General features: G+C 42.8%; 3 protein-coding genes across 4 annotated transcripts in view; 1 reads left to right on the top strand and 2 right to left on the bottom strand.

Annotated features, from left to right (window-relative positions):
* The window catches only part of hlcs (holocarboxylase synthetase (biotin-(proprionyl-CoA-carboxylase (ATP-hydrolysing)) ligase)), a 28,952-nt gene extending 13,181 nt beyond the window's left edge, over positions 1-15,771 (bottom strand). Inside the window, exons 1-6 of one of the 2 annotated variants that reach the window (XM_061250557.1) lie at positions 15,402-15,771; positions 14,799-14,939; positions 14,166-14,328; positions 12,123-13,138; positions 10,275-10,457; positions 3,548-3,819 (exon numbers count right to left, since the gene is read on the bottom strand). In XM_061250557.1, coding sequence (XP_061106541.1) covers positions 3,548-3,819; positions 10,275-10,457; positions 12,123-13,138; positions 14,166-14,328; positions 14,799-14,939; positions 15,402-15,632 — 2,006 coding nt within the window. In that variant the 5' untranslated portion in view covers positions 15,633-15,771. Of the gene's footprint in view, positions 1-3,547; positions 3,820-10,274; positions 10,458-12,122; positions 13,139-14,165; positions 14,329-14,798; positions 14,940-15,377 lie in introns of both variants that reach the window. The other variant, XM_061250556.1, reaches the window with a different exon arrangement.
* A 328-nt stretch (positions 15,772-16,099) lies between these two features.
* On the top strand, positions 16,100-17,864 carry ripply3 (ripply transcriptional repressor 3). The gene is made up of 4 exons (XM_061247611.1): positions 16,100-16,243; positions 16,330-16,393; positions 16,649-16,722; positions 17,585-17,864. The coding sequence occupies exons 1-4, from the start codon at positions 16,140-16,142 to the stop codon at positions 17,727-17,729; spliced, it is 387 nt and encodes a 128-aa protein (XP_061103595.1). The 5' UTR covers positions 16,100-16,139; the 3' UTR covers positions 17,730-17,864.
* Positions 17,865-21,412: 3,548 nt separating this feature from the next.
* Positions 21,413-23,928, bottom strand: pigp (phosphatidylinositol glycan anchor biosynthesis, class P). Its single transcript, XM_061248870.1, has 5 exons — positions 23,681-23,928; positions 23,506-23,600; positions 22,888-22,960; positions 22,661-22,779; positions 21,413-22,429 (listed from the first exon to the last, which is right to left on the bottom strand). The coding sequence occupies exons 2-5, from the start codon at positions 23,585-23,587 to the stop codon at positions 22,308-22,310; spliced, it is 396 nt and encodes a 131-aa protein (XP_061104854.1). The 5' UTR covers positions 23,588-23,600; positions 23,681-23,928; the 3' UTR covers positions 21,413-22,307.
* Positions 23,929-23,965: the final 37 nt, after the last annotated feature.

Genomic DNA, 23,965 nt, shown 5'->3' with positions numbered 1-23,965 from the left:
GATTCCCTGTCAAAACAAACACTGATTGCCAGCCCTTTCGCTAGACAACTGCTGCATTTTGACCAGGAACACCCCCTACCCCCTTTTGCAAGAGTGAGGTGCTGTGCTCAATTTGTATTAAAAAAAAGAAAAAAAAGGCCCTCTGTATATTTCTGCCCAGAAAACGGTTTCTCCTGCTTTAGAACAATCTGCCGATGCTGCATTTTTAATAGGAAAAACTAACAGTAGCCTAAATGTACACTTGGTGGGCTGGGAGGCAGCGAACACTTGCCAATATGTTTCTTTTTAAATAAATATTAAACGTAAATTTAAGATTTCCACAAACAGTATCGGTCTTGGGCCGATCTTGTCGTTTGGTTCTACATATGCATTTTTGGACGTCCAGCGAATGTTCAGTTCTTCAACTCCACATCACCCTCCACAGAATAAAATGAAAAAGCAGACCCCCTGGGGCCCTATGTATACTAACCTGACAACTGCACCAGAGACAGGGAAGAACGCGGACAAAAAGAAGCAAAGTGCTCCAGGCGCAAGGATCGGGTTTTCTAGAACAGGAAAAGCATCATTAAAATGGCTACCAGCAAAGCCGTATCGCGTAGGAACACCGTGGGTCTATCCCGTCTGCTCACATGTGCTTAACAAATAAACACTTCCACACACTTAACCACCACTCCGGGAGCCAACTGTCCTTAACAAAACAGAGTGTTTAAAACCGCTGTCTGATCGAACTCACCGGTGTTGTTCGGAATAGGTATGCTTCAAGCGGGCCTGTTTGAATATTAACTCGAACAGATAATTAAAGCTAATAACCCACGGTCACGTTCGGTCAGACACGCCAGCCACAGTATGGGGAGCTTCCTTTCAATTGAATGTGACAAATCTAATTAAAATACGCAATTATTATTTTTTTAAATAGAAACGCTGTGGAGGTGCTAAAATAAGTGTGCAGTCTTGCAGGTCAAAGGACTATCCGCCGCCACTGCCTCGACGCAGAATCTCGATGTCTACATTACTGAAGCTGATTTGGGAAAATTGGGAGTGAGGGTCCGCGGTCAGGCAGGCGGACTAGCCGGGCGAACTGCCGGGGCATTGAGATTCCAGCTCGGTTCTGACCTTGTGAGAACACCATCCTTCTGTCTCGGCTCCCTATTATTAGCTGCTCCTGGCCAAACAAAAGCCTAATACTCTGGACAAACAGACGGCCCCCACTCGGCCAGCTCTGCTAGCTCTGCTGTCAGTATTAGCCTACAAGTCTTCATCAGCTCCCCCAGCATACAGCACAAATAGCACTTTACCCGTCCTTCGTTCATTTCTTGCTTACTGGCCGACAAATGATCTCACAATTATGGACGGTTTTAAGAGTTCTGGTATTGGGCTAAAACACAGAGACAATTTGCTGAAAAATTAAAATATCTGTTAAATTTGAAAATCGTTTATATCTCACCCTGGTGTACATTGAGAGAACGAATAGTCTATTTTTCATGCACACCTTAACTGCTCATAATGAAGATGGCATGGAAAAGTGCTGTTGCTTAAAAAAAGAAACTAATGCAATACTAGTATGAAGCTAAAGCTGATCGTTAAAATATGGGCTTTAAGATTTTGTAACAACAAAACATTTTATAGTACCACATCTGTTGCGATGGAAGAAGTGAAAAACCAAGTATGACTGTATGTTCTCTTTCATATTCTGTGCAATATAACTATATATATAATATATATATAATATAATTTAATATTATATATATATATATATATATACATATATATCTTTATTCTGAGAATTCCTACTCCGACGCAATGCATAATTCTATTAAATTAATAATAAAACATAAAAACTAAATTCCACTTTGGACTTTTAATTTCTAACTAGAAAAAAGAAAGAAAAAAGATTTACATCGGAATGTACAATTAATTGCTGTTCATAGCCAGATCAATTATATCCATAAATTATTCAGTCTATTTCCACTTCCCGTTTCAGGTTTAGTGAAGAAAAAATAACAGCACTTACGGCAAGAAAGTGTTATTGTTTCTGCACTTACACTTGGCTAGAAAGACCCTTCCCCTCTTCCTGCATTGGAAATATTCCCTCTTGTATTAAATAAACACTTTATAATAAAGGAAGCAGTCATTAAAGCAGATGGGGGAAGGGTTTATTGGTAAGACCCCAAAGAAAATGTGTAAAAACCATGTGTAAAACCATATACGCGACCCTCTTACGCGACCGGATACTGTTCTCCGGTGACCACCTGTACTATGACAGCACGGATTACCGTTATCCATTATCGAGTTAAGGGATGAGGGGCAGTGCACCCCCACACCCGAAAGAAAGAAAAAACTTTCCTCAGTGAACTCAGGATAGCGCCAACCCCATGGTACTGGGATCATTAGCAGCAAACCACAATCCAAACGCACTCATTTGTACCTGTCACTCTCCTGGACAAAGTAATCCAGAAGGTGGTGCTTCATAAGATCATGAGAGAATTAACTTATCTGGGAAGGGGTGAGAGGTAATCAAGAAGATATTATATACATCTTCACTTTAATAGTACAAATTGAAAATAAAAAAAATATATATGACATGAGCCTTATGTGTCATCTTGGAAACACATGAACTTGAAAAATGAAAGGAGTCTATGAAAGACACTTACGTCAAGAATAATAACATTTAATCAGGCCATAGCATGGGACATCTGGAAATTAAACGAATAATCAAGGGGATGTGAAATCAAACTTTTTGCCTTTTCCCCTCCGTCTCCCCCCGTCTCCCCCACCCTCCCCCCCCCCACACTTTTTCGTTACCTTACAACCCTAATGACAACACTGTCAGTTCCAATCACTTCAGTGCAGGTCTAGAATCCATTTTTCAAACTTTATGACAGGTCTAATAGCTTCCACCTGTTTCTGGGATCCCGTCTGTTGACTGGCAAGTTTCCCAGTAAGATGTGGAGATGTAGACAAAGACCTCTATTAGGTGCAGCCTGCTTCTACTGCTGTGAGGTCATTCAGGCATTAAATTAGTTCCAGCCTACTAGCCTGCCCCCCAACTGCATGGTGGAGCGCTCTCTCTCTCTCTCTCTCTCTCTCTCTCTCTCTCTCTCTCTCTCTCTCTCTCCTCTCTCTCTCTCTCTCTCTCTCTCTCTCTCTCTCTCTCTCTCTCTCTCTCTCTCTCTCTCTCTCTCTCTCTCTCTCTCTCTCGCTCCTCTCTCTCGCTCTCTCTCTCTCTCGCTCTCTCTCTCTCCCTCTCTCGCTCTCTCTCCCTCTCTCGCCCTCTCTCCCTCTCTCGCCCTCTCTCGCTCTCTCACTCTCTCTCTACCTTTCCTTCACTGCATGGTCTTTTCTTTTAGGTAGTGATAAAACTGATCACTCTGAGCAAATCACAGCCCAGGGGTTTCAGTGCTTAGCTACAGGACGGTTGCCAACACGACAGCGCTGCCTGTCAATCTCTCACACGGGCCAATATGGCGCAAACCCGGCACCGCTTGGCCTCCCCTCCACCCCAGACCCCCACTCCGCCCAGGACCCACGGCCCTCAGCCACACATTACCCCTCCAGCAGGTCCATGGTGGTGGGGGTGACCTCGGCGAACAGCAGGCTCTGGCCCAGGGTTCGGGTCCGCAGGTTGAGGCAGTAGGTCTCCAGGCTGAACTGCTGGGAGACGACCTCTGGGGGCTCGGTGACCAGGGCAAGCACCCCCTCCGGTAGGACCAGCTGGGGCTCCACACACGAAACCACTTTGAGCTTCGCTTTGGGAGACTTCAGGAGCCCCTCTCCATCCACCTGCCTCTGCAGCCAGGCCAGCAGCTGGCTGCGGGACTCCTGGGCAACGTGGAGAGGAAACGACAGCTCATCATTACGCTCTCCACCCCAGCCCACTAAACTGCCATTACAGCATTCACACTTCATATTTAGCACCAGCCATTTTCTTTTCTTAACCAAGCGTAATGACAGCCTCAAGTGACACCACTGATGGCATTTGGAAGAGCTGCGCTGCTTGATGCACAATTCTCATTGGCCAAATATTTACTTTACAACAGTTAATGATATAAAGTGGAGAAATTGTTCAATTATAAGACAAGTGACAATTTAAAGCATCCACACTTTAATAGGGGAAAATTTATACATTTGAAGAGAATAGTGATAATGAGGACAGAAAGCTATAATAAATGGTATGCTTTATGCCAATCAAATTAAAGAACATAAATAGAAGTGTTTCTCTTCAGCAGAATTTTAACAGTTTTAGTTTTTATTCCAAAACCCCCACTACTCAAAGACTGTGTCAAATTTAGGAATTACTTCCTTATGACACACTATAATTCAATGCCTCTAGCTTCAAGAGTCATTTAGGACAACTTATATTTGATTAATAATGTTGTAATGTAAAATTGTACAATAAAAAAAATATACATACAATGAGCTCCAGAATTATTAAATATGCGCCAAAAATACTGCAAACTAAAATAATACAGTTATTTACAGAACATAACCAACATGTGTACAGTGTTGTGCTTTAATAATGATTCAATGGAATCAACCATTGAATTATTAACAACCAACGTTTGTGACACGGCTAGAGAACACATTTTGAGGGATTTTTTGACCATTGACATCTTTGGTTTTGCTCTTATGGGCCCCCCTCTTGCGTTCAGACCACAGGTTTTTGATGGACCATCCATTGAACAACATGGATTTCGTCTTCACCATTCCTGAGTGGATTTTGATGTACTGTAGGTTTGGAGTAATTTTCATGCTGGACACTACCTACAACCAGGTCTCAGATTCCGAGCATGAACAACCAGATTTTCTGCCAAGATCTCCTGGTACTTTGCAACCATTCCTTTTTATTTATATATATATATATATATATATATATATATATATATATATATATATATATACATACACACACATACATTATTGCCTTTACTGTGCTAAGTGGTATGTTTAACTATTTACATACATACAAACACCATGCTCCTGAAATCCAGGAACAAACAATTGCATTAATCATTTATGAACTTCCCCAAATCTAAAGGATGTCTCTCAGACTCCCATCACCATATGATTCAACATACTCTACCTCCACTGTGCCAGCTGACTTTGGCTGTTTCAGTGGCAAACATCTCCACTTGAACTTATTCATAAAAGATGAGAACGAGATATGCACGGATGACGATACGCTTGAGTAAATAGGAGTCCGCGGTTTGGATTCTCGGGGTGCTGCAAGAGTCCGTACTTGGCCCCCAGGTTTCTTTGCTGAAAACCTCTGAAACAGTCAGAGTGGAGAGCAAACACAGTGAGTTATGTGTGTTTGTTTAGCTGCCCCCACGGTATCCCTCCAGCAGCATGTACCAATCTAGAGCCTCATCAGACCCGCAGAGCAGCACTTTGTTTAACCTTAGCACCGAGGAGAAATCGCCCACGGGAGATCCTTTAAAATGAGTAATGTCATTAGGACCACAGAGAGTCCATCACAGCCTGCACTCCTGGAAAAGCTCCCTTTTACCTGAGCTGGGGAGAGGGAGGGGGGGGAAATTGCTCTTGAATGCATGGCAAGTCGTCTGAGGGGAAAGCAAACTGGCCACATGACGACAGCAGTGGATTGATGAAGGCATAAGGCAGTGCTTTTAAACCAAAAAAATAAAAATCCATGTTTTTATTTAATTTATTTTTTTACAACACCACAAACTGACTGACAGGCTTGCTGTGGCAGTTGTAGCCAGTGAAAGTGATAATGGGAAATGGGGAAAATATAGAGTGTAGTACCCATGATGAAATGCATTGTTGCTGGTGGGTGCAGAGGGGAAGGATGAAGGCTGAGGATGTTCGGACATGATTTTCCTTGTTCTGGGAGGGGCACGTGGACGAGAGGGAGACCGATTCTTTCATCAAACAAATGAGGTGTACGGGGAAAAAAAACCCTTTCAGTCACCATCTGCTGTCCCAAACTGTGTGATTAGCACTGTGGGTGGGGGGGTGCTGGTGAAAGGACAAGGATGATAGTCTAATTAGGTGAAATCCATATTTAGGGAATACAGTGATGGTTAATCAATTAGAATCGCTTATCTGCAAGCTTCAATTATCCGCTTTGTGCAAATTACAAAAGGGTGGTGGGAGGGGAGTCCCAGGAGACCAATTCAGCCACTGTTAACCCCCTTTCATCTGGGGTGGGGGCTGAATGGGTTTCTCCAGCCAAGGACAATGGGCTGAAACTCTTCTACAGCGTGCAGCACAATGATCACACCATTTCAAATGCATCCCTACGTCGTGTAATAACAGTATTTCAATGGAAAAGGTATTGGTAAAAACACTGGGTATTACACAAACCTTTTCACCATTGTTATTTACAGGAATTGTTGGGCTGCCATCTTTAAAATAAAATAAAAATAAAATAAAAAGAGGCAGGGTCCCTCATAACTGGTTTACATAAACGGTGTCACACTTACTATAATAATGTATTTGAAGTTCACGCTCGAAAATGGTGCAGAAATGGCTTGGCTGAACCCATGAAGCATAACTTCAATAATTTATTTAGAATGGCCTTTTCAAAATATATTTAGAATTCTGAGAGTTACCAGACTGACAAAATCAAAACTGTGCTCACTTGATGCACTTTCCACTTCCAGTTTTTTTCTGTTCAGCAGCAACCCACACAAACATTATTTTTAGCATTTGTTGTCTTTACTGAGTGTGGAATTTCATGAAAAGAACTTCAGCCAGTGACCAGAACAGAACATATGGAGACACTGAATACTCTACTCACACTGTAGCAACTCAAGCCACGTTTTTGCAAGTGTATCAAACTTTAAAACTATGCCATCACTCATTTAATGCAGTACCCCCCTCCCCCCAAATTTTATTTTTAGTAGCATTCTACAAAGGTAGTCAATTTTAAAATGTTCCCTTAAATTAGAAATAGGCCATCACTCACTCAATGTAATTTCTACTTTCTACTTTCCTTTTTCAACAGCAGTTATACATATGTGGAGGACGTCCATTTCCAAGGGACCGCTCAAATCAAAAATAGGAAATCATCACTCACTGAATATGATTTTGTTGTTGAGTTTAGTTTTTTTGACACAGTAGGAGGTTTCCTCTGGGACCGTGGATGTGGCTATGTCTCTGCTCTGGTCACCAGTCCAGGTGACAGAACTTGGAGGGTAAAAGTAAGCTCTGAAGGCCCCCATAGGGCAGGGCGGGTGAGAATGTGCGAACCCCACGCTCCTCCAGGGGGACAGGCGTTTCTCTCTCCAGAGTCGGCAAGGTGCACAGACCTCTCACTATTCGCCTCTCCCTGCAATTTTCACCACCAATCTGGAAGCAATCCCACAGGCAGCTGCTTTCATCATCCATGTGTTTGTTGTCACAAAAGTGGCTGGGGGCAGGGGTCAGAGGTCAGCCTGAACTCAAAACAAACCCCATAAATAAAATAAATAAAAAATGATACTACAGTTTTCAGTTTTCGGAAACACTGTTCATTGTGTCTGCTCAAAAGGCCAACAGGGCCAAGTGGGTGAACAAATGAGTAACTTAACTTGTCAGAGCCGTTCAAGTGTAGACACTGTGTAGAAACGGGCAAAATGCCTCGTGTAGACACGCACGGCCTGTAGTACACCCTTCAGTTATGTCACTGAAACAGCACTGTGCGGGAACAGAAAACTGCTTACAGCAAATGCAAAGGCAGACAAACCCAGGGTTATTTTACCACTGTTGCTTGTAACCAAGTAAGATCTGTGCTGCAAAATAACACAAGCCAAAAAAAAAAACTGACATTTGCAAAATGATTTATTGTTTAAAGGTATAACGTTTAACCTAGTTAAGTCTTTCTATCTGCTGGACACTTGCTATGGATGATTAATGCTTTCTCTGAAAGAAAATGCAGCGCGAAAGCAGTTTTAACACAAGGTGGAATTTGGCTGCCACCTAGCGGCCATTTATGTCTAATGCAGGCAGAGTTCATACATGCAGTACTTGCTAAACAGCTTTTTTGTTCAGGAAAAATTAAGGCAGTAGGATAATATTCATGCTTTTACACATTTCTACACGCAGATATCTTTATTCTTGTGGGCACCGTTAAGTTCTGACGGCTGCAGAGAAATGTCAGTTGAAATCATTGACAAAATTCAATCCAACAGCCACTGAAATACGGATTACATTACATTATTGGCATTTGGCAGACGCTCTTATCCAGAGCGACGTACAACAAAGTGCATACCCATAACCAGGGCTAAGTGTTTTTAAGGAGGTTTCATTCATTCATTGCCAAGCGGCCCTGAATTTCCTTTCAGGAACCTGTGAAATGCAGATAGACACAGAAGCCCCGTAGACACCCTGTAGAAATGCAGCGGATAGCTTCATGCGGCCCATCTCCAGCACTGATTAATGCAGGGTGCACACTGCCCACATATGTCCACTTGTCCAATAGGGCCATCACTGTTGAGAAGTTCTGATGTGAATGCTATTACCATGGCCAGTAGCAAGCTGTTATGGCAGCAGCCTTTTCAAGCCACAGGTTTCTGTATCATTTTCCACGCAATTATATATGGAACCAGTAAGTGACACTGCTACCCAGTGTCTTAATGCGAGCCATTTTTTGTCTATGGGGCATACTAGCTATAATACAGTTGAAACCATCTTCATTATGATTACCCAACAGGATTATGGTTATATGGAGATTGGGACAGGCTTAGTCACCAGAGGCAGGGTCGAGGCTGAATACCAATGGGCCAGAGGGCCTCACAGAAACAATGGGGGAATCAAGCCCAGAGGTGTGCCCCATAGACAAAAAACGTCTAGCTGCAATAAGCTCCATGCCGCTGGCCCTTCCCTTAACTATTTGCTGACTGCCTTCTTCCACCGCGCGGCTCACCATCGCCCATGTAAATGTTTATTATGGCAGCCAAGGAGAGAACCGGCCCAGACAGGATGGACATATGGAAAACATTTAGGATTTGTAATGTATGCAAATGGATGTCCAATATGCAACAGCTCACAGAGTTTATATGTCCAGAGGGCCCATGGACATACAGTGGACCAGGGGGTATATCAAAAGCAGGATTACGGAGTTAGCTGAATAACTTCACCGAGCAAACACCATAACAGCTGTTTTTACTGTAGTCCATGTTCCAGTTTTGGAAGGATTCCGGGTTTTACTCTGAAATTCTCCAGCTAACCTCCATAATCCTGCTTCATTATACACCCCCCAGAATCCAATGCAAAGACAAACAGCATCGGTGGAAGATGTCTTTGATTGCCATTCTTCCAAATCCTTCAGTAGCTGGAACTGAATGAAGAACAAACCTTTTTTCTGTAAACATTTGGAGAATGTCAAAAAGAAGAAGAAAAAAGGGAAGCGGAGAAAAAAAAAAATTGACAAGAATAAACCACGGGAGACAAAGTCTCTACAATATGTTGTCAAGACTCTGTATGTTATTCAAAGGAGTTCCTAAACTTTAGAGACCTGCAATCCACGGTCGGTGTTTGTCTACGGCCAGTCAAACCTAAAGAGGGAGCCCTTAAAGAGATAGTTTGAATAAAATGTCAGATTGTTTTTCCTGTATGTTTTTAATTGGGTCAGACAGTTTTGTGGTTGATTAAGTATATTTTTGATATTTCTAGTTTCTGATGACATACGGGATACACAAGGACAGGCAAAGGGCATTGGAGAGTGTGTGGTCTAAAAAAGGAAAACACAATGCAAGCAAAGCAGCTTGTACATTAATGTTGTGCCTCTTAGAGGATGGCATTGCATATATTACACAATTATTCCATGCTTTGGTTGGAACCATTTCTGTTGGCACACGCAACCCGAGATGACTACTCAACTTGAGACGTACCGCACAATAAAAACACTGAGACTTGTGTTCATAGTTATCGTACAGTTTAGTTTACACGATGAAGAAACAGAATGAATCTGGAAACATAACATTGCTGCACACTTTGGAAATAAGTGATGTGTATTACTGTATTTTAAATCTCTGAAGACTCTACACCTGCCATTGTAAAGCGGACAGGTCATTTTTTTTTTAAATTTTTTTTTTTAAAAGTAATTCCAAATCCCAGAAAGCCAATCACTTTGACACTCGCAAAGCACATTTACACTGGTAATCCACTGTATCAATATACACTTTTACTTACTGATGATCATGAGTCTGCTAAATAAATTGAACAAGCAAAGAGCTACAAAAATTGCCAAGCTCATTCTCCAGCAAATACAGCATTCTTACTGAAGTAAAAGGACTGGCTGGTGGATGGGGTCAGAGCTCAGGCCTTACCGGAGAGGCTGAGAGGAGGTAGACGGGGCTGGGCGGAGGCACCTGGCTCAGCTCACAGCTCAGCCCCAGGGAGCTCAGCACTTCCGTCAGAACCTCGTAGCGCCGGGTGTTGCTCATTTTCAGCTCGTCAAAATCCTGCACGCGCTCCACCTCCTGGGAGTCAGGCGCCGTCTCCAGGCGGACCTGCGGCCGGGCCAGAGACAGGAGGGAGTTGGTGGATTCAGAGGCAGAGATCGCACTGGCATCACATACTGGTTCTGTCCAGTTCAATTTTATACAGCCCGTTAGACAAAGGACCAATAACTCAAAGCACTTTGCAGACATATTCGGCCCAACCCCCACCACAGTTTAGAAATAACGACAATTAACAAACACTTTAGTCATATGTTGTCAAACTAGAGTGAACTTCAGCAGTTGAGACCTGTCAAATATGTATTTGAAATGCAGCCAATCCTACAGATATGAAGCCATCCAGAATGGGGGTTATTTGGAAGTCAAATTTGGAAATGGTAACTATGAGTACTCTAGACTTCTTTTTAAAAGAGGGTCTCCCAGCATAGTGGAAGAAACTGCCCTAAAGTGTGAATTTTTATCAGCCCTAATCTGATTATAGAGAGGATGCCACACTTAATTATCATGGTTACTAAGAAACAGGGCCCTCCATTTCGAATTGCCTCCACATTTGGCTACAAAGAAATGAATCTAGTTAAGGAGAGATATGACTCATGAATCATAGAATGAGACAGGGAGTGGGTGATTGGGAACAGGCTCAGACATCAGGAGCAGAGCTTCATATGCAGAGGTGCAACTGCACTGGCAGGAAACTGTAGCTTACAACTGAATATACTAGTATAGAGTCCAGGGCTCAGATTGACTCGGCTGAACCCAGGGGTGTTTCACGCATTTCAGATCATACAGTAGCTATAGCTATATCGTTTCAGAAGCGCAAACAATGTTAAAATGCGCTTCAGAGGAGAGCACATGGTTGTCTGCCTTCTCCAGAATCAATAGCAGAGGTTGCAGCAATGAGATAATATGCCAGTGAAAAAACTACACTGAACTACACTGGTGTCTGTGCCAATTGCAGGGTGCTTAGCTGGAGTTTAAACCTCAGGTTTAAACCCCTATACCACAGAACTGCATTATATCTGGGACCGTTAATCCATATTTCACAGATTTGGATATGTGGTCAAGTTGTAATACAGTTCTGTGGCTTCCCGTTTAAACTAAATGATAAGAATGGTTATAGGTGGGACTGACCAGATTACCAAAGCCCCTCACTTTCTACACAAAGATTAGCCTTGCTTGTGTTTGGCATGTAGGACTCATATTTACTGTGTTCTGAGGGCAGCATTAAGTGATAAGTACAGGGATTTTAAGACTCGTTTATGTGATCCGTTTTTTGTTTGCTGAACACAGTGAAGGTTATGTAAGCGTTTTGGCAGGCCAGTGAGTAATGCAATACACTGATCAGGACACTGTAAAATAAAAGAACAGCAGTTCGTTTACCCAGCCACGATGATATGCTTCCTTTTCAGAACAGCCTATTTGTACCCATCAAGACAAGCCCTCCATTTTCAGAAATGAACCCATTTCTGTTGTTTATAAGCATAAAATAGAGCACAGACAAATCTATCTGCTATTCTGCCAGTCCTGTTATGGGAAGAGTCCCTCAGATGGTATGGGTTAGGGTTAGGGTTAGGGTTAGGGTGAGGGTGAGGGTTATGCCTGTGCTGTTGTGTTTACTGTCCCTCAAGCTGTAAGGGTGAGGGGTATGCATGTGCAGTGGTGTGAGCGGTCCCTCAGGTGGTGTGGGTTTAGTGGACAGAACGTCTCTCCAGCGTGTACCTGGCAGAGTATGGCCTCCCCTCCCTCCTCTCCGTGCGTCACCCGGACGATGGCCATGTCGCGGGCATCCCCGTGCAGCTCGCCCCAGAGCTCCACCTGGTCCTTGGGGCCCAGGGCCCCCTCCCGCTCGAAGGCCCTCCCACCGGCCATGACACTGAGCTCCAGCTCGGAGGAGTCGGCCTTGGTGAAGCTCAGCCTGTGAACCCGGTTCCTCTGGGCCTCCCGGGGCACCACGGACAGGGGCCCGGGGCAGAACGTGGAGCAGAGACCCAGGACCTTCCCGCCCCGGCCCAGGTAGGCCAGGAAACGCTCGTGGAGCTGCGGGGTGAGGGCCTCGTCGGACGCCAGCACCAGCAGGAGGGCGCTGTCGAGCCAGGGCTCACTCAGGGCCTGCTGGGGTCGCAGGGGGTAGACGGTGTAGTTGTCCGTGTCCACGCACTCGGCCAGGACCGAGCGCACCCGCTCGAACCGCTCCAGGCAGCCGCCAGTGTACACCAGCACATTGGGCGGCTTGCCACTGGGGTTGACCCTCCGGGTCTGGCCCGCAAAGCCCTCGCCCTCCTCCTCACTCTCGCCCTCCTCCCCGCCGTAGTCGTCGGGAAGGTCGGGGATGTTCTCGGCCGAGGCGAACTTGACCGACAGGATGGTGCTGTTCTCCAGCTCCTGACACTCGTGGCAGCTGGACAGGTGGAGGTGGTGGTGGCCCTCCATGTGGCTGCCCCTGGTGGAGTCGCAGTCCCCGTCCTCCTCCTCCGCCCTCGGCCCGGAGCTACGCCTGCCCTCCAAAACTCGCCGCTCCTCCAGACACCGCTGGCCCTCCTTCGCAGGGGTGGGCGGCAGCCGCAGACTGCTCTCCTGGGATGCGTGTGGCGTGGCGCCTCGTCCCACAGCGTTTTCCTCCTTGCAGGGCGAAGGTTCTTCCACGGGCAGGTCTGAGATGAGCTCCGTGCGTCCACGGCTCTCCAGACGTTTCTTCTCTACAAGCTCTTCAAGTGCAGAGTCCTTGAGGAAGACAGCTGACAAAACACAAAGGGGGGAAACACAATTCAAAAACATTCAGTCGCAGAACTGGGATTTCAAATTAATGAGTCAAATTTTGATGAGTCATGCTAAGCACAATTGCAGAATCTACTCTTACACCTTTTTTTCTCTTCCACCAATACAAAATCACAAACTACCCCTCTCCTCACTGCTGTGCCAAGCATACACACTTAGAGCTAAAGCTTGTCCACACTGCTGTGCACTTGGCAGTGAGCCAGATTTATACATCACAGGCCAACTGTACTAAAGGAGCCCTGTTGCATCCATAGACATCCTGTGGCTCCCTGACATGTCAGTTTCAGATAATGCTGCAGTAATCGCAGAGACTAATATAAACCTACCTAACACATGTCAAAAGCAGGCACCAGACTTCAGCCCACAGAGGCAGTGTGTGCTAAGACCAACCACATTTACTAGCAGAGTCCTCAGCCAAATGTCTCGATTCCAAAATATTTTTTTTTCCCCCACAATGATCTCTCATTAACTTTTAATCTGTCTGGAACCAGGACAAGATAGTTGGAATATGGCTGTTTACTGAAGTACTTCACAATTGAAGCTTATCTGCTACCGCTAAGATAAAAGTGCCATCTCTCTGAAATTTGAGGATATTGATCTTAGATGACTTGCCAGGCAGGATGATTTTTATATAGAAGTCACATGCCATGTAATGTATCACAGCCGTTAGATGATGGGCACAGATAATTTGAGCTCTGCCTTGCTAAAAATGCCTCATCTGCAGTGTTGCAATGACATTTCATGAATATTCAACAGTCAATTGGCCAAAATTCTGGAGGATAATGGACATAGCAGGAAAGATAATCATTCATGGAAGTGATTCAGAGACATTGGTATACAGAGCCCAACTGTACTGCAGCCATCTCCCTTTGGCACGATTCAGCTTATCCGCACAAGACTATTTCTACCCTATCAGCCAATCCCAGTACAGAATCACAATGCGACAATCCTCACAGGCCAGCTTTATGTGACCGGCGTTCAACTCACAGACTATCTTTTCAGGTATAAGACCATGGTCCATTCGCAGCCGGTTTTCCATGAAGGCCACTCCGAGCCGGCTGAAGTTCTCCGCGCTGGCCTCTGCCACCGCCTTGTATGGCTGGCCAGGGCTGCAGGCAAGAGGCAGGCAGTGATCTGACCACTTAAGCACCTGGACAATACAACAACAATGATTAATGTCCACTATCATAGATATACCCCATGTAAAAGGCAATGAATTCACAATTAGGATAAGAAATAAAAGGCAAACTAATATTGACGTTTGACGCTTATAGACGTGATGGATTTACCATGAATGTTAAGTTTTATTACTTCACAATTTACAGTTACAGTTGAAAGCTGCCAAATTTTCCTAGAACTGGACTGGGTTTTACAGTGCAGACTTAAGAGCGCGGAGGAGGCGTTGACAAATCTATATACATTATCACTGAAGTTGAGATTTTCGGCATCATATAGTTGATTATACTTATTTGTGATAAACACAATGTTATTTATAATTACTGAATGACTGTATTGCTACTATTATTTAGCACAAAGTGAAGTTTCAGCTATCCAATCAGCCACATGTTTCCAAGCATCTCGACGGGAGATTGAAATTCAAAATAATATCAGCAGACCTACCTTCTTGTTTGATGAAGTAGGTGAATTGCCCACTCTTTGGCCAGATGCTGCCTCTATTACGAAAGCAATGTTTTCTGTCCTTGGACCATAAGCCACAGATGATCCTAACAGCAATGTCCACTTACTGATGTCATCACAAGCCTAGAAACACCAAAACAGTCTTAGTTATTTTATTTTGCGAACAGTAACATCACTAACGTTAACCTTTTTTAAGGCTATGGCCCAGCTAATAGGCACTTCCTTAGCATTAGCAGTTCGTTTTCATCACATAGGGTTAGTTTTACCTTAAATGCCCCCCAAAGACATGTATGCTAATGATTTTTTTTTTTTTTTTTTTTTACTTGCCAAAAGTCGTCGCAGATCTACAGCTAGTCGTCATAGCTAACAAACGTTAGGTAAACTTGTAAATCTGCCGCCTTTGTTAGCTTGCTCATTCAATTACCCAGAACTGAAACGACAGGGGAAACAATGCAGTCTTGACCATTCATATTCATGTCCCACACAAACTGACAAGGCCTGAACAAGACGTATAAAAGCAAGCTACACAACAACTAGCCAGTTCGCATGTCAGCTAATCACCTGCGGTTCGGTAATGTAAATGACCTTGTTGCCAAGCTTGAGAAAAACTGTATCTTCGGTCGAGGTAGAACGCTGCTGTTGAATGAAACTTTGATCACCGGTGTCTTGCCAGCTCTGTGCAATTGGTGGTTTCACAGCGCAAAATGTAAAACTGCTTCTCGTTCCGCACAGCCTGTTCACGGTACTCCGGATAACCAATGTGTAGCATTTCTGAAACCGCACCCAAAGATAGACATAGCACAGCGTTATGAGCATTTTTGTGTCATCGGGAAAGTCGTCCTGGAACCCATCTGGCTGCAGACCTTAGGTAGATTCTGAGTCGCCCTCGTTGTTGCTTCCCTGTTGCCCAATATACTCCGCCCATAGTGAATCGTCATCTCCCCAGTGCACTTGATTTTCAGTGGAAATCAATGCGTTTCATGTGCCAGCAGAGGGCGGCAAAAGTAATTAGGGGGGTCACCTCATATTATAGCTTGATTGTCTGTATTAGATATAATGAGGAATCTGTATTAATTGCATCAATTTCATGGACATTCCTAAATATACAAGTGTTCGCAAACATCCTTGGTTTGGTTATTCGGTAGAAATATATGTGATATCAGAAGTGTAAAGTTTTCTCAGAAGATAAATCGCCCCCCCCCCCCCCCCCAACACACACACACACACACACACACACAACGCACGCCCCCTTTACACAGCGTACCTCACAGAGCGCTCTTCACTTAAGGAATTTCATCTGGTAAAGCCGGTCCAAGAGTGAGGATGCTCCCACTTAATGTGGATATGAAACCTGCAGCACACAGAGTTCAGTCCAATGAAAGTTCCCGAGCTACAGGAGTTTCCGTCAACCTTGGGCAAATAGAAAGGTAAGGTGACATCTCATTATTTAAAATAGCAGACATAATAGCCTCCTACAACGACTGATTAACTGCTCTCCGCTTCCACATTTCAGATATCCTGCCATATGGAGACCGTGGGTTCTGGCGCATAGAGAAGTTGGAAAGCTGCAAGAAAAAGTATATTTAATTACTGTAATAGAAAAATGTCCGATGGAGATCATGGCCGAGCATATTACGAGATTCATATCGATTACACATTAGCTACACGATTAGCTCAAAAGTTGTCTTGGCTAAAGTTCAAAAGCATTTTAGAATTATAAAAGCATTTCAAACTTTAATGTACTGTTAGTTTTTAGATGTCTCTGTATCTTGATGGCTGTATATAAATGACTATATATGTGACTATAAATGTATGTTTCTTCCTGTTTCTAGTGTGGAGCAGGTGGGAAGGACCAATTTAATACACAGATGGCTAAAGGCGCTCTGGGATTTCAACATCCTGTCAGGTTTGTAATTATTTTGCAATTGCATATAAACATCTGTAGTCCTTAACATTGATATGGTATTGGATACATATCCTTATTACAAAAATGACAGCATATTTTGCAGTACAAAAACCTCTTAGTTTATTTTGAAATGATATAGTGTGAGCAAAATATTTCTGCTCTCCCATATAAAATCTTCTTATAAAAGAAGAAGCTGAACTTTTGGTCTTATGGCTGTTATTACAGGAGACGTCTTGCAGTTTAAAGGTGGAAAGACTGCATCTTGTTAAAGAGTCCTAAAACATACAGTGTAGTATATGTATTTGGACTGTGACACAATCTTTGTTGTTTTGGCTCCAGCACAGTAGATTTTTTAAATGAAACAATGAATGCAAATATTATGAGTCAGCCAGGGACACAACTAAGAAAATAGTGAAAGTACAAAAAAGACAAACTTGAACAAGACACTTGTTGTTTTGTGAGCAATAGAAGGCAGTGTTCCCTCAAAAAAAAGAAAAAAGAAAAAAATCAATGGCCAACTGCAGTGATGAGGACACAGTGCTGCAAAACGTTGACTGCAAAGTCATTCCGACAGGGATCACTCCATATGGATGTAAATACCCTAGTTTTCATTGTTTTAGTTACTCCAGTGTGATCAAGCAGTGTAGCACCAAAACAACAAAAATTGTGCCACTGTCCAAATACTTATAGACTGCACTGTATACCAAATAATTTAGACAATGCACTTTTAAATATTTTAAATATATCTACATATTCCCACTGATGTTCCTACATCACAGTGAGGCAGGCAATGAATACTCCTTTCTGTAGTATTCTCTACATCCTGCGATTCTGCAGTAATGTCATTACTCATGTCCTTTAGGCTATGCGTGCCAAAGTCCAGGACCCAGGAGTACCTGTCTCATCTGGGAAAGAAGGTTCTAGCCAGTTTCCCCATCCAGGCTACCCTCCATTTCTACAACGATGAGTCCAGCTCTGAAGAGGAGGAGGAGGAGGAGGAGGAGTAGAGCAAGAAAGAGGCAGAGTGACGTGATGGAGGAAGGGCAACTTCCTGCGGTCCATGTGCAGAACACTCTGCATGTGTGTTCATGCAGTGCTGAGCCATTTTGAGAGACAGCTGTAATCACTGCTCAGTCTTTCCATTTTTGTGCTGTTTTCTGAGGAAAAAATATGTTTATATTTCCGATTACATTTTTGTGTACAGCACCACAAAAAGGGCAGTGGAATTATCTAAATTGTTGAAATGTGATATTTTTGAGTATTTACATATTTCAAAGCGATGTTGACTAGGTGTCATATTGCAAAATATTCATGTATGAAATGTAAATGCCTACCTGGTGTTAGATTGACTTTTTCTCATTTTTTAAAGAATAAAGTGTTTTCAAACATGTTTATCTATTTTTTATTTTATGGCAAATATTTATGTTCATATCAAAAAGGAAGAATACTAGTCACCCAGTGACTGCCTTAGAAGATATAATATTGAGTGGCACATAGAAAGTACACTGACTAGTCAGACATCACTGAATGTCACTGTACAGTATAATATATATTTGACCCTATAATAAATCATTTTGCATTTTTGGTTCTCTTCCAGGGATTTCCATTTTTTGTTTATGTGTCACAAAAAGTTTAATGGTGAAAAAGTGGTGTGACCTCAGAAGTACCTAAAACACATTAACAAGAGTTACCATAAAGTGATGAATCACCAAGTTCTGTAAGGTGAGATGATCAATTTCAGCTGATGGGGAACTGGGAGAAACTGCTGTTCAGCCAGTGCACATACAGCTGATGGTATGAGGGCCTGACCCTGTGAACTTCTGATCCCTGGGTCACAGCCTTCCTTGGCTGTTCCAGCACTGCTCTGAACAATGCAGGCTTTGGGTATGGACAATCCCAAACTCAGTGATCCATTTCCAGGCTATGTGAAAAAGGAAATGGGTCTGCAAAGAGGGAAACTGAGAAGCTCTGCTGCATCCTCTCCCAGGTTTCTTCTTACCTGCCCTTCAATGTCAGGAAAACCCCAGTTTTCGCAGACACTTAAGAGTACTTTTTGACCTCCATTGATGGATGACCCATTCATAAATTGAGTTAGTCAGTTAGTATCGTAGCACAATAACTAGCATTGCGTATGAAGTTGGGATCTAACCCAAGTACATGTGATTCCTATGGAATGCAAAAGAGACCTGAAATAAAAAAGCTCCTCAAAATTCCAGGCCAAAGTATGTGTTGGATACTATAAATATGGCCTTTAGTAAGAAATGCTAAAGGCCAAAGGATGCTTTTCTGCTCTGACTCATAAGATTGGATCAAGGATTACCAAAATTATAAAGATATATTCATAATATAGTAATACCAGTATCTGTTCACAATTGGCACAATGAAGGCTGAAATTCCTTTTTTTAACACATTCAAAAAGGCACACAATTCTGGTGCTCATCTGCTTCTTACATTTAAAAAAGGAACATAATTATTTTTGATGTAATATAGTATATCATTCCTGCATACACTGGAGTTGTGCCCCTTCTGGTTGAAATGTAAAATGGCATATTCGTTTTCTATGACAATCTCCCAATGACCAAATTCCCAACACAATCTCCAAATGACCAATTCCAGACCCTCCTGTTGTGGGCAATAAAACATTTTTTTTGTTGCTGCAGGTTAAAAAACAAATTTAAAATCTCAACTGTATTTAACAGTCTTGATATTACAGTACTCGTATTCTATGCATCTTTACAGGTAATGTAACGGTTAACAAATTATGAGTTGGCCTACACAGGGTCTGCAAAACTGGGAACAATGCTCAGGTCATATCATCAGTTGCACCTTTAAAGAATATGCATGATGGGGTAGAAAAAAATACAAAGATGGATTGGACACTGGCCACTGATCTATGTGTTGACAGAGGTCAAAGTGATCAAAGTCTAGGATTGAGGTCAGCCTTGGGGCAAGTTTAGCTCACAGCCTACAGTGAGGTCAGCCACTGCTGGAGATGGTGGGATTGGGGGGTGAGTGCTGGACACGGTGGCGCATACAGGGTTAACATTGCCCAGCCACATGATCCAGCCCTGTTTGGTTTTGATGCCTTATCTCCTGCAGTGGTCAATAAGGCTCACTGAACTGTCTGGAGCGAGGGCTGGGTCGAGATTACAGGAGGTGGGAGGGGGTCGAGTCGGGGTGGGCACTGGACATGGATATGGCGATGACGGTCAGACTGATTGAAGAGCCCTGGTGAAAATCCGGCAGATTTTGAGATAGGGGATCAGACGTTTCACTTGCGGTCTGAGCACTATGAGAGGTCATGAACTGCCCTGACCCTTTACATACAGGCACTCCACTCAGTAACAGAGAAATGCAAAATAACTTAAATATGGGCCAATGGAATTACAACTTCATGTAATGGCCAGTGAAAAACAATTATGCATTGCATGCAAATTTCTAGGAAAAATAACATATTAAATACTAGAGTAACTCTAAGCGGCAAGGAGTATCGGTTAAGCAGCTTAAGCATTGCGGCAAATTAACCAAGTAGTAAGCTGGAATGAAAATTCACATATACACGAGGGTCAAGAGTTGAGATATAAATATCTATCTAAGTCCATCATTCTTGTCATACAAAGAGCCAACCACAGACAGCAAAAGCTATTATTGATAATCATCAGAAGCCGATGAGTTTATGAGGAGCTAGAGCAAGGGGTTCATCTGCAAGTCAAATCTTTGTCCTGTGACAGGTAAGTGATGGAAAAGCTGCATCTAAAACCTCAGTAAACTCCCTTAGTGAGGAGAGATGCCAGGTATGGCTGCAAGCTAACACAAGGCCACCAACTCCACTCCTATTTACCTGTCACACCACATGTATTGTAATAGCAGGAATTTCTGAATCAAGATATGTCAAACCAGGCAAATACCAAAATTAGCTACATTTAAAAGGACGCTCGGGAATTCTGAGAATGCAAAGTAGATACTAACAATGAATTTTTGGTTCATTTGCCTAGTTCGACAGTTTAATGGAGAGAGACTGAGGGTGGAGAAGAAAACTGAAACCAGAAAACTGTTGACATTCTATTAGCCCTTGTCTCTCTGGGAAAATGGTAACATATTTTTTTTAATATTTGGTCTGGAGATTTTCAATGCAAAATTTTTATGCTGGTTGTACACAAAGTCGTCTATGAAGCTGATACATTTTAGTAGCATTATTGAACTAGTTTCAAATGGTAATTTAATTAAATTCCCAAGCGAAAAGATTATTGCTTTAGGAAATAAAACCCAGGTTATCCTTTCATTTTTAACTCATAATTTCAAGCCAAAATACCGAAACAGTATTTTACCTTCATCTTTTTACCAAAATTTGTGATTTTAAAAATGAATCGCAAGAACAACCACAGACATGAGACGCATGAGATAATAAAGGTTGTGAATGGAACTAGTGTGACTTGACAAACGTTTCAGAGAATAGCACTGTGGACCACCATAAGCCTGATTTACATAAGGCACTCCATTTGCATGAAAATGCTGCAAGACCAGGAGTAGAGCAGGGAGACTAAGGTTCAACATGACTTATGCCTAGAATGTGAAATACCATTAGGATTTCCTGCCCACATTGAGGCAAACAATTTTCTTAAACATACTGCATTTTAAATAATGCTGTATTCAAAGCCATTACACAGGATGAATGAATTCAAATACTAAGAACTTTACATGACAATTTATTCAGTTACAGTTTATCACAATTGAAAATATATTAAGATAAGAACAAATGTCACAAACATTTGTTCAGGAACACAGGATCATAACACGTGATTATTTTCTGGCTTCTCACTAATATTTATATTTCAAGGAAGTATATCAAGGAAATATGTGCATTTAGGGCTGCTGGTGGCATCCTGTTCTAATGCATCAGCTTGGCACACAACACAGAATTGGCTCTAGTGTCTCCCAGACATGGATGGGTTTCAGTAGGCTGGTATGACAGCATCTCATTGCAAACACGCAACCCTTGTTCATTGATCGGCCACCAATAAGTCTTATGCCGTACATTAAACTTCTACCTCTGACTCATGTCTGTGCAAGCCCAACTTACCAACTACCAGATGAAAAGAAGCAGTGACTAATCGCACGCATCAGAGGAGAGGACATGTGGTCTCCTGAATTAGTAGCAGAGGTTAAGGTAAATGACTGGGACACGCAAGGTCGGTGGTTCTAATCCCGGTGTAGCCATAATAAGATCCGCACAGCCGTTGGGCCCTTGAGCAAGGCCCTTAACCCTGCACTGCTCCAGGGGAGGATTGTCTCCTGCTTAGTCTAATCAACTGTACGTTGCTCTGGATAAGAGCCTCTGCCAAATGCCATTAATGGGTCAGATGGGTGCCTGGGATCAGCCAGCACAAGTTATGCTAAATTATTGGCTTAGTTATTGGCAAGTTATGGATTGTAGAACAAAGAGTGATTGACTGGCTACAAAAAAATTCAGAAGATCCACATGCTAGCTGTCCCACCAAAACAGACACAGATGCCTGCATGGTAGAGGCCAACAATCATGCTTTGGGTTTATAAAAATATAATAAAAAATACTTTCACTATTTTGGTCAATTATATTCTTGAGGCGACAGATAAAAAATTCTATTCACTTCACTAATGGAGATGTCTTTTAACCTGGGTATCGCCTCCTTTTGACAGCGCTCCACCTGCTGGCTTCGGGCATACCCATCTGCAAAAATCACAGACACAAGAAGTCTGAATACAAGTGGTGAATAGGCCATGTTCATACACTTGGCTTGATCTCTTGACAGTGATGCAATTGTAGTGTCATCTGCATCATACCTGTATTTCTGAAAGGCAACCAATTAAGAAAAAAATACAGCCTGTTAATATTCTGGGATTCTAACTGTGGTAGAAACGAAAACCAGCATACACAGGGGTACCCCAAAAAGCCACCCACCTGTAACAGTGTCCACAGAGCAGAGGGGAGCAGTGTTCATCATATTCACTCCAAACAGAAGGATGAAGCATATGGTTATGGCTACCAGGAGATAGATTGGCACAGCAAGTGCCCAGTACCTAAAACAAATAAAATATGAAGTTCACGTTGAGTGAATAAACCCTCACCACGCACGCACGCACGCACGCACGCACGCAATTAAGAAAACTCTGATCTCATGCACTTACTTTTGAGGCCAGTAGGTCAGCCCAATTGAATGTAGCCAAGATTCTGGAACATACGCCCACACTAAATACAGACCTAGGAAGACAAAACGTAAGAGTCAGGTCTTTCTGCCTTACTCTACTGGCGACTAGAACACCAAGTATAGCATGTTTTAAGTTTATTGCTGGCAGTTACAACTACACGCAACATCGCCTTCACACCACGATGGTCGATTTCAAACTGCTTTAACTCGATCCTATAGTGCTAAATGCAGCTGTGCCAGTGTTTATATTTTATATCAAGTTTCTGGTATCGAGGTTTACAATAATATTTTTAGAACAACCATCGTGTACACACGCAGGCGAACTATGTAGAGTTTTGTACGTTTTATGTAAATTCTGGAAACCAGTAATATGCAACTGCACATGCACGGTTTCCAAAAGGCAATTTGAGACAAAACAATCTATATTGTCTGCAGCGTAAATTCCCCTGGTTACAACGTGCATCAATAGTTTACATACTATTTAACACAACCACAGATGAAGTTTACATACTATTTAACACAACCACAGACTAATCTAGCTAACAACCGGTCTCATTCAAACGATCAAACTGAAATGTGCGTAGATAAATTGACTCACAAAAACCAAACTGAGAGCCGAGGAAGAGAACAAATCCGTAAATGGCCCTCTCTGGTAGCGGGGAAGGGGAGTTTTCCACCATAATCGTTAATTTACTTGAAATAAAAAGAGAAAGATTAATTAGATGTCTATAGCAAGCGGTGACTAATATGCATGGATACGCCAATTAACCTACCAATCCGTTTGAACAGTACCAACACCGAGCAGACCACATATGATTGGTCGTATCGTAGTAGAAACGTGTTGGAATCCTCGTTAACTACCAAGAGATATGCCACCGTTTAAATATAAAAGCAATTCAATACAGTTATTGCCACCCTGAACAACATAATCGAGACGTAGACTCATTTCATTGTCGGTAACTTCGCATTTCTATGGTAGCTACACCGCGATGCAAATGCGCCTACCGCCACCTACTGTGTTGGAATGCGCATTCATTTCAAATGTAGCGGTTCGGGTC

This window comes from Conger conger, chromosome 7 (assembly GCF_963514075.1).
Source record: "Conger conger chromosome 7, fConCon1.1, whole genome shotgun sequence".
Classification (NCBI taxonomy): Eukaryota; Metazoa; Chordata; class Actinopteri; order Anguilliformes; family Congridae; genus Conger; species Conger conger.
The sequence above is the reverse complement of the archived record's forward strand: the minus strand, read 5'-3'. Positions and strand labels throughout refer to the sequence as shown.